General features: G+C 41.1%; 1 protein-coding gene across 2 annotated transcripts; it reads right to left on the bottom strand.

Moving 5' to 3' along the window:
- Window positions 1-3,082: 3,082 nt before the first annotated feature.
- nek3 (NIMA related kinase 3) lies at window positions 3,083-16,970 on the bottom strand. 2 transcript variants are annotated; one of them, XM_077207704.1, is made up of 14 exons: window positions 16,833-16,918; window positions 16,554-16,695; window positions 16,340-16,433; window positions 16,067-16,164; window positions 14,635-14,718; window positions 13,204-13,271; window positions 13,027-13,113; window positions 12,884-12,938; window positions 12,535-12,735; window positions 11,388-11,496; window positions 11,120-11,290; window positions 10,659-10,793; window positions 8,758-8,857; window positions 3,384-3,552 (listed from the first exon to the last, which is right to left on the bottom strand). In XM_077207704.1, the coding sequence occupies exons 2-14, from the start codon at window positions 16,671-16,673 to the stop codon at window positions 3,486-3,488; spliced, it is 1,389 nt and encodes a 462-aa protein (XP_077063819.1). In that variant the 5' UTR covers window positions 16,674-16,695; window positions 16,833-16,918; the 3' UTR covers window positions 3,384-3,485. The 2 variants fall into 2 exon arrangements, with proteins under 2 accessions (XP_077063820.1, XP_077063819.1); XM_077207705.1 differs by having other exon boundaries at window positions 3,083-3,552; window positions 8,758-8,854; window positions 16,554-16,970.
- Window positions 16,971-17,535: the final 565 nt, after the last annotated feature.

Here is a 17,535-nt window from a genome sequence, read left to right as displayed (position 1 = left end):
TATCTAAAAAGCCCTTGTGTGGTTTCACACCTTGTTACAGCCGGCTCTAAGGCTGCAACAAAAAGGAGACCGGACGCGTCAATTGCTAGCAAAACATTTATTATCACAAGGGAAAACAGACATAAACATAATATAAATAACGGACATGTGTCAAGGTCGGCCAGGACGCTTAGCGAAGCACAGAACAACCGAATCCATCCCCAAAGCCAACGCCGAAACGCACATACGTACAGCCTAGGCTGAGACGTCACACACCTGTATTCACATTATAATAACAGTTTTGCAATTTCAAGGTGAGACCCTACGCTTCTGTTTCTACGAATTATTCAAAGCGGGGAACATTTGCACATAATGCAACAGAGGATCAGAGAGTGTGACACCAGTCAGCAGACGCACTGTGTGTCTACAATGTGTGAGCATTGTGCACCCTAACAATTAAAACAATGTAACATTTCTTTACTGATTTGTTTGTTATTCTTTCGAAAGACATGACTTCACGTCTCCATCCTGCAGAGGAAATGCTTAATGGCGCACTGGCTAGTGTGTGTGTGTGCTGGTGGGCAGCGTTCAGTGGAGGAACGGCATACTAACAAACCAGAATTGAAACTATAACGCTACATTTTATGTAACAAAAAAAAGAGGATTTATTTTTTTCTCAATGTACAAAAGGTTCAATTTGTTAAAGTTGATATCGAAATTGACAGTGAAACCAAAATGGACCATTCTTTTTCCTGGACTGTTCTCAGTGAATTGATTTTGGACTGTTCTGAAAGGATTGAACAATGGATTGTTTTTGAACAATCCATTGTGTTAATAATGTTGCTAATTTGTTATGGCTACGAACTATCAGAAAATAACACACCTCCCACCTTCGTTGTACTGTATTTTTCTTTGCTTAAGGACATGATGTAACCACTCTGAGATGTAAGGCCAAAGTCAAAAGATCCCAAACCCATTTCTTGATATTTTAAGGCTCAGGTCTCTGCTTGAAAAGTCATGCCCTAACATAGATAGATACTACTCATAAGTGACCCTGAAGTGCTGTTTTCAGAACAGTTTGAAGTGCACAATATCTACCATCTCTTCTTCTCTGACTGAGCTCTAATCGAGTCATTAGTTGGCTAGACATTGTCTGTTTCACCGCAACGCACTTACAATAATGTCTAAATTACACTAACTATAATTCATTCCATTCAATGACTGTGGAGGCCATCATCTGACATCATAAATGAAGGTCTCCTTCCACATTCATTGTACTGCAAGTGAATGAAAAAGAACAGAACAGTACTATTTATTGAAAATGTCTCCTTTTGTGTTCCACAAACAAAGTCAAATGGGGTTGTAACAACTATCCCTTTTTATTAAGCATCTAAGCCAAAATAGAGCAGCCTAAAACCACAATAACAGGAACAGGGGTCATTCAGAATGAGTTTATGGGTTACTATCATATTTACATTCACATCCTTATATGTTTATCTTCGTCTCTCATAAGACATCAAGCTTCAACTTGAGGTAAACGAGGAAAATAAAAAATGGCAAGAGGGCCTAGACTTGGTCCCTGAGGCACTCCATGTGGCTTTCAGATAAGGCTTCAACGCTGGCCCAGCATTTCCTTAAGAACACAACTGGGGTCTTTTATCTGCACACCAAGCGCCTCGACAGTCAGCCCGAGACCACTCGTAAATCAAGCAGAGCTGGCACAACTGCAAACTGACTTTGAGTCCTCTCAGCCTTAGCAAGAGTGTGGCAGCATTCCTTTCATGAGAGCCCTTAGTTTGAATAATTTAACCATGATTTATACACAGGTTTGAACAGGTTTTTGTGCAAGTGCAAGGTTTGAGCATTTCTTTCCTCGTCTAATTTCAACACTCATATACTTGGATGGTCCACCTAACAAAGCATTCAACAACATAAGAAATGGGGTAAATTATCACCGAAATAGAACTACAATATTTGTTTTGTTTTCTATAAACAAAACAAGAAACACTTTAAATTATTATTAATGTCAAAAACAGTTGTACTGTTTAATATTTTAGTGGAAACCATGATACCTTTTCGATTTTTTTGATGAATATAAAGTTCAAAATAACAGCATTCATTAGAATATATTCATGAAAAGTCTTAGCACACACTTTTGACCAATTTAATGCATCCTTGCTAAATAAAAGAATAAGTAATTCAAATTAAACTGACTCCTATATATAATATATAGGCAAAATGTATCTACTGTATAAGGCATAAAATAATGTACAGTTACTGTTCAGTACAGCACACACCAGCTCCACATTGTGGTCCAGATCAACAACTAAATATTAATAATGTGCCCCATAAAACAAAATATGCTGCATAAAGTAACTTCAACCTAAGAATGACAGTATATCAGTGACCTCACAATAATATGAGCTTCAATAACTATGAAATCTACTGCAACGTGAAAAAGTGTTTTGCATTTTGCATTCGATGACAGGGTTTCCTTTCAAGATGTGGGGAGGATACACCTTATCATTGGAACATATCTTCATCAGGTTCTAGGCAGCGGTTATTTCTGCAAGGTGAAAATCCAATCTTATTTACGAAGTCTTTAGAAGCACATCGATTTCCCTGCAACAGCTTCCATCTGCACAAAATTTGCATTCCACCTAGTGGTCATGAGAAGAGACACACTCTCTACAACCTTCTTGACCAAATTTGAAAAAAGTGTGCCAGGATTAATAAGTGGATTCAGGTATGTTTCTACGGCTGTTGTTACATTATGCTTATATATAATATATAGGAGTCAGTAAGTTCAGTATGTTTTTTTTTTTAAGTGAGAGTAAAGACTTTTACATTGTTTCACAAATATATTCTAATAAATGCTGTTCTTTTGAACTTTATATTCATCAAAAAAAAAATCAAAATGAAAAACAGAAAGCAGAAAAAAGACAGAAGAAAGAGGCTAATCATCACTTTTCACACTGAAATTAAAAAGAAAAAAGAGAAATGACAATTTACATAAAATGGAGCCTTTTCAGGTTAATTATATTTAATTAAATATAATAAATAATTATGACAAATATATATATAAGTATCTGCTCTTGACAGGTGAGATTCATATGCTTCTCTTTATTGTTTATTTAGTATTTAGACGCTTTACTTACCCGGCTTAAACAAGACAATCATAAATGCATTTTTGAGAATGAGACATTGATTGATTTCTGTTATTAAACACAAATGTGTTACCATGGACACCTTCATTGTTCCATGTTACAAATGACATGTTGACCTGTTGGCTTCTAAAAACAGCACCCTATGACATCACTCAACACGTTTGATCACACGTGAAAGAACAGTCTTTTTTATATATGAAAGGCGGTTCTGTCTTAAGAACAAACTACAACAGGCTCTTAAAAATCACTTACTGTTATATTTTCGCAACAGTCATGTCTTTTATGTCAGAATCTTCAAAATCAAAACATATTTACATGTACAATAGCACACTTGAGTTGCTAGTGTTCCTCCACCATCTTCTCTAGTTCATTTATCCAGTCACACGGACACTCCTCTTCAAAATCCCTGCAGTCAGGAGAGTAATGTGAGGTTTATAGGAAATCATGGAGATATGAGACAGTACTGAGAGAGGGAAAACGACTCGGTTACTAACGTTACCTCGGTTCCCTGAGAGGAGGGAACGAGTATGGCGTAAGTAGCTTACGCTATGGGAAAACTCCTTTTCTCGAGAATATTGAAGTCTTTATGTAAAACGCATTGCAGCTGCACAGCAGACAGCAATGAGCGAAGGAGCTCGTCATTGGCTGTGCTGCGGCAACTTGCTCGCACCAATGAAGGGGCGATTCTGAATGCGCGACTAATGAGCGCGCCCGCGCGCGTCAGAGCCCGCCAAGATGGGCGTGGCCAAGAGCTATATATTGGGCGCCCCGTCATGAGATTTCTTTAGGTTAAAACGACTGAAGCGAACTAACCAAGCACAAGCACGGCAGCTTACGCAATACTCGTTCCCTCCTCTCAGGGAACCGAGGTAACGTTAGTAACCGAGTCGTTCCCGTTCGAGAGGTCTCTCCTATTGCGTAAGTAGCTTACGCTATGCGAACACCATGCAAAACGGCGTGCGTACTGAACTTCGCCTTATGATAGCCAGAGGCAGGTGCCTGAGCTGAAAAGCAAAGTTATCATCCAACTAGCCGGCAGAGGCGAGCTTTATATGTGGGAAAAAGTATAGAGCGGCTAGAAGGCGCTCAGTGTGACACAAGCACATACATAATCTAGATACGAACTCATAGTTCTACTAGCATCATGCCGATAGTACATTGGAATGCAATGTCGGGACCTGTAGGTTGTAAAACCTGATAAATGTGGACGGTAAGGCCCAGCCTGCCGCCGCACAAATATCCTCGATCGGTATCCCGCTCGACCATGCCCAGGAAGAAGCCATACTCCTGGTGGAGTGTGCTTTGACTCCCCAGGGGCATTGAAGTCCCTTGGCTTCATAAGCCAGCGCTATAGCCTCAACTATCCAGTGAGAGATTCTTTGCTTTGAAACGGCGGAACCTTTCGTACGGCCGCCAAAGCATACAAACAGTTGTTCTGTCTGTCTGAATAGGGCAGAACACTCCAAATACACTCTGAGAGCCCTAACGGGGCAGAGTAGATTAGCGTCGTGTTCGTCTGCTGGTGACGATAGCGCAGTTAGGGAGATAACCTGTGCTCTGAAGGGAGTGGTGAGCACTTTAGGAATATACCCATGTTTTGGCCTAAGGACGACCCTGCAGTCGTTAGGTCCGAATTCCAAGCATGCAGCGCTTGTCGAAAGCGCGTGCAGGTCGCCCACTCTCTTGCCCGAGGCGAGTGCCAGCAAGAGCGCAGTTTTGAGCGAGAGCTGCTTAAGGTGCACGGTTCTGAGTGGTTCGAACGGGGGCCCTTTAAGAGCGTCTAGAACCGTAGCTAGGTCCCAGATCGGCACTGAGGGGGGGCGTTAAGGGTTCATCCTCCTAGCGCCCCTTAGGAAACGAATAATTAGGTCGTTTCTTCCCAATGGACGTTCCATCACAGGGTCGTGTGACGCTGTGATGGCCGCCACATATACTTTGAGCGTGGAGGGGGTGCGGCCCGCCTCCAGAAGCCCTTGTAGAAAAGCGAGTACGTTCGTAATCTCGCATGTTTCAGGGTTCAGGCCCCCGGCGTTACACCAGTCACTGAACACTTTCAATTTCTGTGCATATAAGCGTCTCGTGGAGGGCGCCCGCGCCTCAGCGATGGTTTTTAGCGCTCCACTCGTGAGGCTACTGGGAACCCGTTGAGGGCCCATGCATGAAGGGCCCACAGATCGGGGCGGGGATGAAATATCATCCCGCTGGCCTGACTGAGGAGGTCTGGCCTCAGTGGAATCGGCCGTGGTGCAGATTGCATTTGCATCAATTCTGGAAACCATGTTTGGTTCTTCCAGAGTGGGGCTATCAGGAGCACTGCGTTTTTCTCCTCTCTGACCCGACTGATGACCTGCGGCAGCATCGCGATCGGGGAAAAAGCATATAAGGGGCGGCTCGGCCAGCTCTGCGCGAGCGCGTCCGTGCTTTTTGTGAAGAAAAGAGAGCAGTGTGCATTCTCCTTGGAGGCGAAGAGGTCGACCTCCGCCTCGCCAAAGATTTTCCATAACCACTGAATCCTCAGCGGGTTGAGAGCCCATTCTCCTGGGAGAATCTTGTCTCTGGATAGCATGTCTGCCCTTTGGTTCAGCGCGGCTGGCACATGCACTGCTCTCAGCGAGCGCAAGTTGTGCTGGGACCATAAGATGAGTCTCCTGGCCATTGAATGCATAGAGCTCGACCTGAGTCCCCCCTGGCGATTTATGTACGACACTACCGTCATGTTGTCCGTTCGGACCAGGACGTGTTCGTTTTTTAGATGTGGAAGCAGGGCTCTGAGAGCTAAAGCGACCGCTTTCATCTCCAGGCCGCTGTTTTCCCATGCCGCTGCGTGTACAGATATGGGCTGAATACAGGCTAGGGGCGGGCCGCTGTGACGTAGGGACCCGGCCAGCGAATCGCCTGAGCTCGCAGCTCTCAGAGGCGCGGGCGCGCGCTGAGCAGCTGAGTGAATGGGAGCGTGTGTGATTACAACAGCGCACGCTATGTCTGTAAAACTCGCAGCCTGAGCTGGGGCTGTGTTTGACACCGTAGGGACAGTGTTTATAAGTGGGGGTGCATAGACAGTGTTAGGCACAAGCGTCACTTTTATAATGTTTCCCGCTTTTACTGGGGATGAATTCATAACTGTGTGAACAGTGCTTGTGTGTAGTGGTACGTACATGACCGTAGGCACGTGATCTACATTCATGGGGCGTGCAGCCTGAGCTGGAAATGAATTTGGCACTGTTTTGACAGTATCTGGGAATGCACACTTTGTGGACATGTGAACCCTTAGTGACACAGACAGAAAAATACTATTTTTGTGTTTTCTGTGTGTCGCCATAAAAACGCCGTTTGTTTGCAGGTGAGCGAGCTCTGTGACTGGCCCATTGACTGCTGTATGGACATTTCCAGCCGCCTGTAAGGGGACTGGGTAATGTTTGAGATTTTGCAGAGAGAGTGGTCCGGCTTTTGCGAGACACGCACTCTCTCTTCTCATTCCTGTGGCTAGGAAGGCTTCCGAGGCTCAGGGTTCAGCACAATCTTGGGCCGAGGACACCGTCGCTCAGGAGGCGGCTTGCGGTTGTGGGAGCGCGAGCGGCGTCGAATGTCAGTCTGAGGCGCGGGCTGAGAGGCGGTGGGGGCTGCTCTAGCCCGCTGCGGCTGTGGCGGCCCTCTGTCTGCTCTGCGATGAGGCAGAAAATGGCGCATAGCTTGTGAAGCGTTCTGGGCCTCAGTGAAGCGTTCGGCGAAACCTTTAACCGCCGGTCCAAACAGCCCGCTGGCGGAGATAGGCGCGTCGAGAAACAGGGCCTTATCCACGTCCTTCATCTCCGTCAGAGTCAGCCACAAATGGCGCTCGAGAACAGTCAAATTAGCCATGCCGCGGCCAATAGACTGGGCGGTGGCCTTCGTGGCTCGCAGGGCTATGTCAGTCGCGCTGCGTAGGTCCTTGAAGGCTTCGGGTTCGGGGCCAGACTCGTCCAGGGAGCGGAGAAGCTTGGCTTGGAACACTTGAAGTACCGCCATTGAGTGAAGCGCTGACGCAGCTTGGCCGGCGGCGGCATAGGCACGACCAGCGAGAGCCGAGGTAGTGCGGCAGGGCTTCGAAGGGTGGGAAGCCTTGGCTTTCCATCCGGTTGTGGAGGACGGGCAGAGATGATTGGCCACGGCCTCCTCGAGGGACGGCGTTCCCTCGTAGCCTCTTTCCTTCGCGCCACAGAGGAGAGCGACGAAGAAAAAGAAGGCTTTAGACGCACAGAGTGGGGGGCTTTCCATGACTTGGTGAGTTCGTCATGAACTTCCGGGAAGAAAGGAGAAGGCCTTTGCCGAGGGCCCTGCTGGCGCCCCTGCAGAAACCACTCGTCCAGTCGGCTTCGGGTTGGTTCTTCGGGAGAAGACCAATCGAGCCCGAGGTCCTCCACGGCCTTCGAGAGGATGCGGACAGTCTCTGAATCCATGGTGGAGCCCCCACTCGTGTTAGTTAGCGTCGACGGGGCGGGGTCGAAAGCGGAGCCCGGCCAGTCGTCCGATGCGGCGTCGATAGACAAGGTGTCATCTACTCCCCCTTCGTCCTCGGACGCGCCGAAAATCACAAGGCCCACCGCTCTGCTAAAGGGGTGTGGGTCCGGCTGAGTGAACTGAACCGGCGGTGGGGAAGACAAGAGCGTCGGTGAAGCACGCGGAGACTGACTCGGCGTGACGTCACTGAGCTCAGGTTCAGGAAGCCTCTGTGAGCGGCGCTTTTTCTTAATGTGCGGCTCAAACAGAGGGGTGGCGGCGATGGGCTCGCGGCGAAAGCGGCGAAGCGAGCCTGCAGTGCGGAGAGACCCAGGTCGTCACATTCCGGGCATCCGCCCTTGGTCAAAGCAGCTTCTGCGTGGTCCCGGCCCAGGCAGCGAGCGCAGATGATGTGACGATCCCCGTCTGGCAGAGGGTCTCTGCACGACGCGCAGGAAGGCATTTGAAACAACGCCTCGGAAAATTTGCTCTTTTACAAATGTCGCGGGGCGAACAGATGTAAAATACTTGCATGCAACGCGCCGGATGGCTCAGTAGGATGGCGTTCGAAGGCGGTTGAAGATGCCGACGTCCTCGTAGCAATCCCGCTGGTATGCTTTTTCACGGCGGCGAAGGCTTTCAATAATCCGGAGGATCCAGCGAAGAAGGTGTTCGCTGAAGGAGATTAAATCTGAAGAACTCTCATGACGGGGCGCCCAATATATAGCTCTTGGCCACGCCCATCTTGGCGGGCTCTGACTCGCGCGGGCGCGAGGTGCGCTCATTGGTCGCGCATTCAGAATCGCCCCGTCATTGGTTCGAGCAAGTTGCCGCAGCACAGCCAATGACCGAGCTCATTGCTGTCTGCTGTGCAGCTGCAATGCGTTTTACATAAAGACTTCAATATTCTCGGGCGCGCTCATTGGTCGCGCCTTCAGAATCGCCTCGTCATTGGTTCGAGCAAGTTGCCGCAGCACAGCCAATGACCGAGCTCCTTCGGTCATTGCTGTCTGCTGTGCAGCTGCAATGCGTTTTACATAAAGACTTCAATATTCTCGAGAAAAGGAGTTTTCCCATAGCGTAAGCTACTTACGCAATAGGAGAGACCTCTCGAAAGGGAACAGGAGAAACTCACGTGTCTTCATCATCTGAGCGCGGCTCCAGTCTACTGAAGTCTGTGATCGTCTCCTCAGGGCCGTCCACTCTGTCTCCAGGCTCTGGGCTTAAACAACCTGCTGAGAAAATAATCTGAATATAAATGTCTAACAACACTTTAAATTTTAAAGAGAACTAATACAGCATTCAAGTAAATTTCTAGCTTTTTTTAAATACATAGATAGATTAATATAAAAAGAAATAGAAAATAGAACAACAAATAGACACACTGTTCACAAAAAAAGGTTATATTTTATTTATTATTTTGTTGGAAACGTGAGCTTGGGCAACAGTATCTTTCTTTATATTGAATGTTGCTAGCTTTGATATTTTGTGTGTAATGCATTGAAATAAAATACTATTTTCTCTACTCCACGTTGCAGTAGATGTTATCAGATTCAGATTTAGGTCACTATGAAATTGACTCACAAAAAACATTTTGGGATTTTACTAAGGCAGTGTGGGTAGACAATATCTGACCACATTGCATGCATGCAAACTTAATGAACTTTAGTCTTTCCTGACATGATATGTCAAAAGATAACATTTATCTACAATATCAAACACCTACAGGGAGTGAAATGGGAGCGTAGGCCGTAAATTAAGATGTCAGACAGAAATGAAAAGCAATAAAATACCCTTTTATAAAAGGATAAACCGATCAAAGGTTTGGGGTCAGTTAGATTTTTTTTTAAGAAATACATTAATTCATACTTTTATTCAACAAGGACATTTCAATTGATATAGAATTTTACCATTTTAACTTTTACAATGTTACAAAAAAAATCTATTTAAAATAAATGCTGTTCTTTTGAGCTTTCTTTTTATCCAAGAATCCTGAAAGAATTTCAGAAGAAAGAAATGTTGTTGTTTTTTTAGCATTAAATGAGGATATTAGATGATTTCTGGAGGATCATGTGCTTTGATCACAGCAATAAATTACATTTTAAAATGTATTACAATAGAAACAGTTATTCTAAATTGTTATCTTTATTTATTTTTCAATATTTTTGATCAAATAAATGCAGCCTTGATGAGCCGAAGACACTTATTTCAAAAACATAAAAAACGTCACCTACCCTAAACTTTTGAACAGTAGTGTAATATACATGAGGTCATGTGCAGCATAAAATATTATGTCAGAAATTTAAGTATAAATAAAATTATACTTAAAAAAAGTATTTATTGTCTAGTCATCAACTCTGAGCAAATATTACCAATTCCAAAACTAATGGTAGATTAAATTGAGATTAAAGTGAGGTTTACAATATAAGGTCTTCGTTTTTGTGTAGATTATATGATTTTGTGTAGCACACACTTATAATATAAGTGTTAAAATTATAATATTGTAATAGTCAAGGGTCTGTTTGAATTGTAATTCCTTAAAGGCGCCGATATAAGTTCACGGCCCTCCAGTCAAGTAAAGTCACTTTATACCATTGATAGTTTAAAAGCAAACCGTGTCAGTGTCTCTTTCAATTAGAATTACAGCTATATTTTGTACTATAAAGCGTCTCTCCAGTGTTTGTTTTTACTAGCGGACGTCTGATCTCAACGGAAGAAATGAACAGGAGAAGATTTCCACGTCTAAGAAGGCGGAGCCTCAGAGGCACACCCACCTATTACATCATCACCACTGACCAATGGTAGTTCAAAGGTGTTTACCAGCCATAGCTTTTCCGGAAAGTTTGCTTTGGGAAGCTGTTTTGAAAACCCGAAACGAACAAAAAATAAACTTCGTCCGGGCCTTACTTTGTTCGGAATGACGTCACACCGGTTCGTTCTTCGATATCGCTTAAAGTATACCGGGGCCTGTTCACTCCACTGTTATTAATGTCATAAACTCTTGTTCCCTGATGTATGTGATGCGAGCAGACTGACCGTCTCTGTGTATAGAGTACGTCTCAAAGCCATAGCAGAGCTGTGCTTTCTCCAAAACGCTCAGGAGTCTCTCCGGTGGATCTTTGTCCCATTGTTTCCTAACTCGTCTCTGCTGGGTCTCCACACTCTCGGCCTCTGTGACACAATCAGAGGATGCAAGAACTGACACTATTCACACGTCCAGTATAAGCGCTACCCTGAGCTACTAACCGCCATTTAATCAATGATGGAGATTCTGCTTATGTTTAGCAGGAAAAAAACCTGATAAATATAGTTAAATTCATATTCACTTTGATTTGAATTGTGGTGGTGCCATTGTGCAGTGATGGAGTCATATGGTAAAACCATGCTGCTAAATGACTACCATATTCATATACCATGATATTTACATGGCACTCCATGGTTTACAAAAAAAGTAACATGGTACATGAACAAAAAAAACATGTGCTGCGTTGTTGTACCTGAAATGAGGTCAGGTCGTTCTGCAGTGTCCATGCCACCAGTGGAAATGATGTCAGCATTTCCCAGGACCCCCAGCACTGTATTACACGATCCGACTGCCCACCTCTTCCGAGAAGCTTGGTCATCACTGCTGTTGTTTTCCATACGGGGCTGTCCTACTTGCAAAGCTCCTGACCACAAATGAATAAGTTAGTTAATTAGTTAGGCTGATTCACTACAGGTGAAGTTTGAACTAAAACTAGGAATATTAACTTGCAGCAAGTGTACCTTCAGTGGTAGATGTGGTCAATAAACTCTTCTGGCCTAAAACCATGGCCACTTTCTCTCCTTCCTCTTTTCTCCAATGGCGTGTTCGTTCTCCCACCAGTTCCTTTTTCTGCACAGCAAAAAGCAGAGAGGAATTAAGAGCTGCTGTAAATTATCATCAACGTAAATTAAGTAATGTGATAAAGAAATGAAAAAGCTCTATCCATGTGTTTAATGTAGTTTTGAAAAGCCATTTCCAAAAAATGTTCTGATGTCATGCGGTCTAATAACATCTTTTCCTTACACCTTCAATACATGCAAATTAGAGTACACATTTTAATCATTATTTCCAAAGATGTTTAACTATATTTTCAATGCAAGTAGTATTTTTCTTTTTGCATTATTAAGTCTTAAATATCATCAGGTTTTTAGGGAGCTGCACATATAAACTTTTACCTGAACTGACCTAATCAAATTATTTGATATTTTTTAAGAGACTTAGGCAGCGTTTTAAAATCACATTCTCTCTGAGTAGATACTTATTCTGAAGTAATTACTTTGTGACCGGTGTTGGGGAAAGTTACTTTTAAAAGAAATACAAAATAAAATATAATATTGTGTTACTCCCTAAAAAAGTAACTAATTGTGTTACTTAATTACTTTTTCTGGAAAGTAATGCGTTACATTACTTTTGCATTACTTTTACTCACCTTTTATGTTTTTAACTATAAATACTGACAAAATTAAGCATCATGTCATTGACCCTTAATACAGTTTTTCAAGTTTCAGTCAAAATTATGATCAAATGAAAATGATGAATATATAATCTCACTGAAAATCACATACTTGCCACCAGTATTCTTTTACCTGTTATTCTTTTCTTTTTTATTCAGACTTGGATCTATTAATATTCTTACTTAAGCCCTTTAATGATCACAAACGTTTATATCTATCTTGATGTATAGTTTTTATTTTGTTTATAAATGATTGGATTTAAATCAGGCAATTTTTTTAGTTTTGTTTTTATAAGCTGCTGACTGGATTGAGCCATACAGAAATTAGTTGTAATAAAGTTACAATGACTATTAAGAAATCTACAATATGATTTGCTGATCATGATTTCCTCCTGAATCGCTCCATAAAACATTGAAGTGTTTTCAAAATGTACCCCTGGCGTCAGGTGTTGCTGCAGCAGTCGGGACACGCGGTGAGAGCTGAGGATTGTGTGTACTGAGGGTCTGTCTCTGGGGTTAGTCTTAAACATGTGTTTGATGAGGTAGTGCAGCTCATAGGGGAAGTGACTGGGTAAAGGTGCGTACGTCCCTCGACACACCTTCAAGATCAGACTCTTCCAGCTATGAGCCTGAAACTGATGAAGGGACGGGTGACAGTAAAAGAATACATGGAAATGTTAGAGTAAGGTCCTTAATAATCTTAAACACACTATAGAAGTGCAACTTTTTACACCGTCTGATGCATAAAGTCATTGCAACTATACAATATCAAGAGGAAAATACCGGGTGTTGGAGGGTGCAAAGTTCATACAAGACACAGCCAAGAGACCAGACGTCACTGTAATATACACCCATATTAGTCCAAATGTAGTTTAAAATGTAAAGCTGGTGTCAATCTGAGAGAAATATTATCAGGAGAGTTGTACCTTTTATTATTGTAAGGTTTGTTGTCCCATATCTCTGGAGACACGTAATATGGAGTACCCACATAGGTCTGAGCGAATGCTTTTGCACTGCAGAAATACATATCAAATCAGTGCATCAAAACCTGGCTGTGTTCTTGCACTGAATTGTAAACGCATGTCAAACATTTGGCTGAATACCTGTTAAGAGTACAAGCCGAACCAAAATCCCCCACCTTCACAGTTCCACTGTCTGTCAAGAAAATGTTCTGCAAGGGAAATGGGAAAGAAACTAGCATTGACTTTTTATGCATGCAGTATTAATACATTAATGATTCTTCTACTTAAATCACAACTTTCCATTCTTTAGACTGTAATTTTGATCTGAAAACACTGGCCTATAAAGGCCTATCACAGTACAGTAACTAAAACCAGGTCTCAGATCTTGTAGAAATTAAGACTTTTTTATTATTATTATGTCCAAAACCTTCCAAAATGAAGTTTTTGCCATTGGTTGCACCACACGACTTTGATTTGGCAGACAAATGTTTTTTCAAATATTAATTGAGTTATAAAATTAAAAGTTATAATCAGTGTTAGGGTAACACGTTACCAGTAACGCGAGTTATGTAATCAGATTACCTTTTACAAGTAACTAGTTAACATTACTTTTAAATTTACAACAAAATGTCTGAGTTACTTTTTCAAATAAGTAACACAAGTTACTTAGTTTTCTCATGTATTGACTGACAGCTCTCTTTTCCCCATGTTGAGAGAAATCATCAGTAAGAGCAGAGGCGCTGTGTGCGCTGCGTGTGAAATGATGATTATTGTAGATTTAGACTAAATGTGAACATGCATTTACTCATCACACTTGCACAAAAACACTTTCAGTATTCCTCAAAATTGATTAAATCAGTAAACTTTCATTCTTAAAAGCAAACAAGCAAGCCAAGCCCAGGTGAGAAAAAGTAAAGGAAAAATATTGTAAAGCATTACTTTCCATAAAAAGTAACTAAGTAATGCAATTAGTTACTTTTTAGGGAGTAATGCAAAATTGTAACGCATTACTTTAAAAGTAACTTTCCCCAACACTGGTTATAATAATAAAAGATAATAATATGTTTTTTAATTCTTGTAGTGAAGTTTTTATTCTTCTTAATTGTGACATCAGGACAATTGTATCACCCTGATATTTTTGACTTTATGCCCTAAGAAATAAATAAAAAATAAGAATGAATTTTAATTCAGAAATTAAAAACATGGTCATCATAGAAGATGATCTCAAGTTATTGTATGTATAAACTGTATTTTTAATAAAATAATAGATCCAGACCAAAAATGAGGGTCATGTCATTAACCGTCAAAATTGTCTATTGTAAATTATGGGAAAAAAATAATCTGATGATCATAACTTCCTCCTGAATCTCTCCATCATATTGATGTGGTTGGTGTAATTATAGTATGTGTTTTGACTTTGCAGAAAAGTTGTGACTGAAAGCTTAATGTACAAAAAGTATAAATACTACACTTTAGACTTCCTTTCTTTGTACTCCATTTGTTTTGTAAAATAAATAATAAATAAAACTTTTACAGTTAAGAGAATGTTACGAGACACAAAGTTACACGCACCTTTGATTTTAAGTCCCTGTGAAGTACTCTCTTGTCGTGAATGTGTTTGGTGCCTAGACAAATCTGTGTAAACCACTTCAGGATCTACAACCGAGAGATGACATCAAAACAAAACACACATTTCCTAATTATTCTTAATCATTTCAAATCTACTATCAATTTCAAGTAAGTACTCATTCCAAAAAACAAAAACATATATTCTACTAACAACTGTACCACAATTATACCATATTTTTCGGTATTTCTATGGTACTTTCAAGAAGTTTTCTCACAAAAAAAATATATCCGGGTCATACTTTTCCCAAAATAAAAAATAAAGAAAATATATTTACATAAAATGTATTTTTTATTTATTTAATGCATATATTATGCATATACACTCACCTAAAGGATTATTAGGAACACCTGTTCAATTTCTCATTAATGCAATTATCTAATCAATCAATCACATGACAGTTGCTTCAATGCATTTAGGGGTGTGGTCCTGGTCAAGACAATCTCCAGAACTCCAAACTGAATGTCAGAATGGGAAAGAAAGGTGATTTAAGCAATTTTGAGCGTGGCATGGTTGTTGGTGCCAGACGGGCCGGTCTGAGTATTTCACAATCTGCTCAGTTACTGGGATTTTCACGCACGGCCATTTCTAGGGTTTACAAAGAATGGGAGGAACGGGAGCTTCGTGCCCTGGATGTGCATCCCACAAATCTCCATCAACTGCAAGATCCTATCCCATCAATATGGGCCAACATTTGTAAAGAATGCTTTCAGCACCTTGTTGAATCAATGTCACGTAGAATTAAGGCAGTTCTGAAGGCGAAAGGGGGTCAAACACAGTATTAGTATGGTGTTCCTAATAATCCTTTAGGTGAGTGTATATTTTATGCATAAACTATATTGTGACATTGTTTTCAAGACACCTTTTCCCAACAAATCTCTCTTTAGTGTAATGCATTCATGATTTAGATTTCCCCCCATTACAGTTATACCGGATGTGTAACATCCGTGTAACAACATAAGCTCTTATTATATTCTCATTACTGCACTTTTGATTTAATAATTCGATGGAATTACATTTTTTACTAAAATGGTATACTGTATTGTATGTATACATGAATAAATGAAAGCAGTAAAAATACAACTATTATATTACATTACAAATGAAATAATATCTTGCTGTTTCTTTTGCAGTTTACATTGCAGTAATGCGAATGGGGGAGGGGGTATGTGCTTAATTGTTATATATATATATATATATATATATATATATATATATATATATATATATATATATACACATATATATATATAAGAATTGGACAACACAAGAATTGGTCTATACAGTATTTGAAATATGACTAGACCAATTCTTGTGTTATAAACCTGACTACTTTAAAGAATTAATCTGAGAAGGGTACAATCATCTTTGTCATACCACTTCCTCAGAGAACAGAACATCTTTTTGTTGCCGTATCCTTTGAAGAAGATCTCCACCACTGCAGAACTCCATTACAATGTACAGATGACCATCAGCTGGAGAGAGAGAGAGAGAGAGAGAGAGAGAGAGAGAGAGAGAGAGAGAGAGAGAGAGAGAGAGAGATAGAGAGAGAGAGAGAGAGAGAGAGAGAGAGAGACCATATGTTTTTTTACAGCCTTTGATCTTGTGAAGTTGGGGTCATTTACAGTATATAAAACACTCTTGACAAACCTTCAAACGAGTCTTTGAATGCCACAATGTTTGCATGCTTCATTCTGGCCAGAAGCACTGCTTCTCTTCGGCTGTTCCTCATCCCAGTCTCAGCCTATAATAAATGCATGAGATCTGTAACATAAACGCAATACAGCACAAAACCTCTTTCATGCACGTTATCGATCAGTAAAGACTGCATTTATTATTATTATTATTATTCCGATTTCATTACCTTTGGCAGTCGTATTTCCTTCATCACATAATTTTGTTTCTCTTCGTTTATTTGCTGAACCAAGAGAGCTCGACCAAAAGATCCTTCGCCAATGACTCTCACCAATGAGTACTGATCCATAATATCAGCTTCAGACCATAGACTGTAAAAAAAATAGCTTCAGACAGAATAAATGCTGCTTACAGCTGTTGTTCTTCTTCCTTTTAAAGCAACAACACTACACAACTAAATATACTGCTGTTTATACACCTGCTCGAGCTTAATGCTAAAAAAACACACCAGACAATTGAATGGCAGCACTTCTATCTGCATTTGCTTATTAGTTTTAACCAGTGCAAAACTAAATAAATTATTTTTGTCGGGACGGGATAGTGGTCGTGCAAGTACAGTACAGAACCATCAGTTTGTTTTAGGTACAGACTCGATAGTATCACTTCCGTATTGTTAAACGACGTCGCGATGACGTGTAAAGATTTAGAGTTTTTTTCATTTCTTTTTTTCTCTTCGTTTTCTTCTCTTTTCGGATGCGAGAAAACTATAACACCAGGTGCAATGGTATACATTAGAAATATAAAATATAAAAACACAAAGCACCGTTAGACACTGTTTTAATAAAATGATTATTAACGAAATAAAATCTCACAGTATTTTTGACTGGTCGTGCTCGATTAATCTAAACAATAATTTTCCTATTTTAACTCTGTCTATTTGCAATGTTACTTTTCATTATCATTATTCGTTATTGTCACGTGGCACGCGCATCTTTTCTCAGCGCTGAATGGCAGAATGGGTTAATCATTGATGTTTGAGACTGATAAGGAGTTAGTTTATTATGTTAAGTACCAGTAATTGTAAATGGTCGATTTCAACGCTTATAATTTATAGGGTACCGATTGCCCCAGTTACACGGTTGAAGGGTTCGGTTTCTGAGCCGTAAAGCGCCCTCTGAAGGTAAACAACCTGCCGTTGATGTTCTCATGTT

This window comes from Siphateles boraxobius, unplaced genomic scaffold (genome assembly GCF_051911475.1).
Source record: "Siphateles boraxobius isolate OS27281-9 unplaced genomic scaffold, OSU_SipBor_1 6, whole genome shotgun sequence".
Classification (NCBI taxonomy): Eukaryota; Metazoa; Chordata; class Actinopteri; order Cypriniformes; family Leuciscidae; genus Siphateles; species Siphateles boraxobius.
Note: the sequence above shows the minus strand (reverse complement) of the source record. Positions and strands in the feature narration are given on the sequence as shown.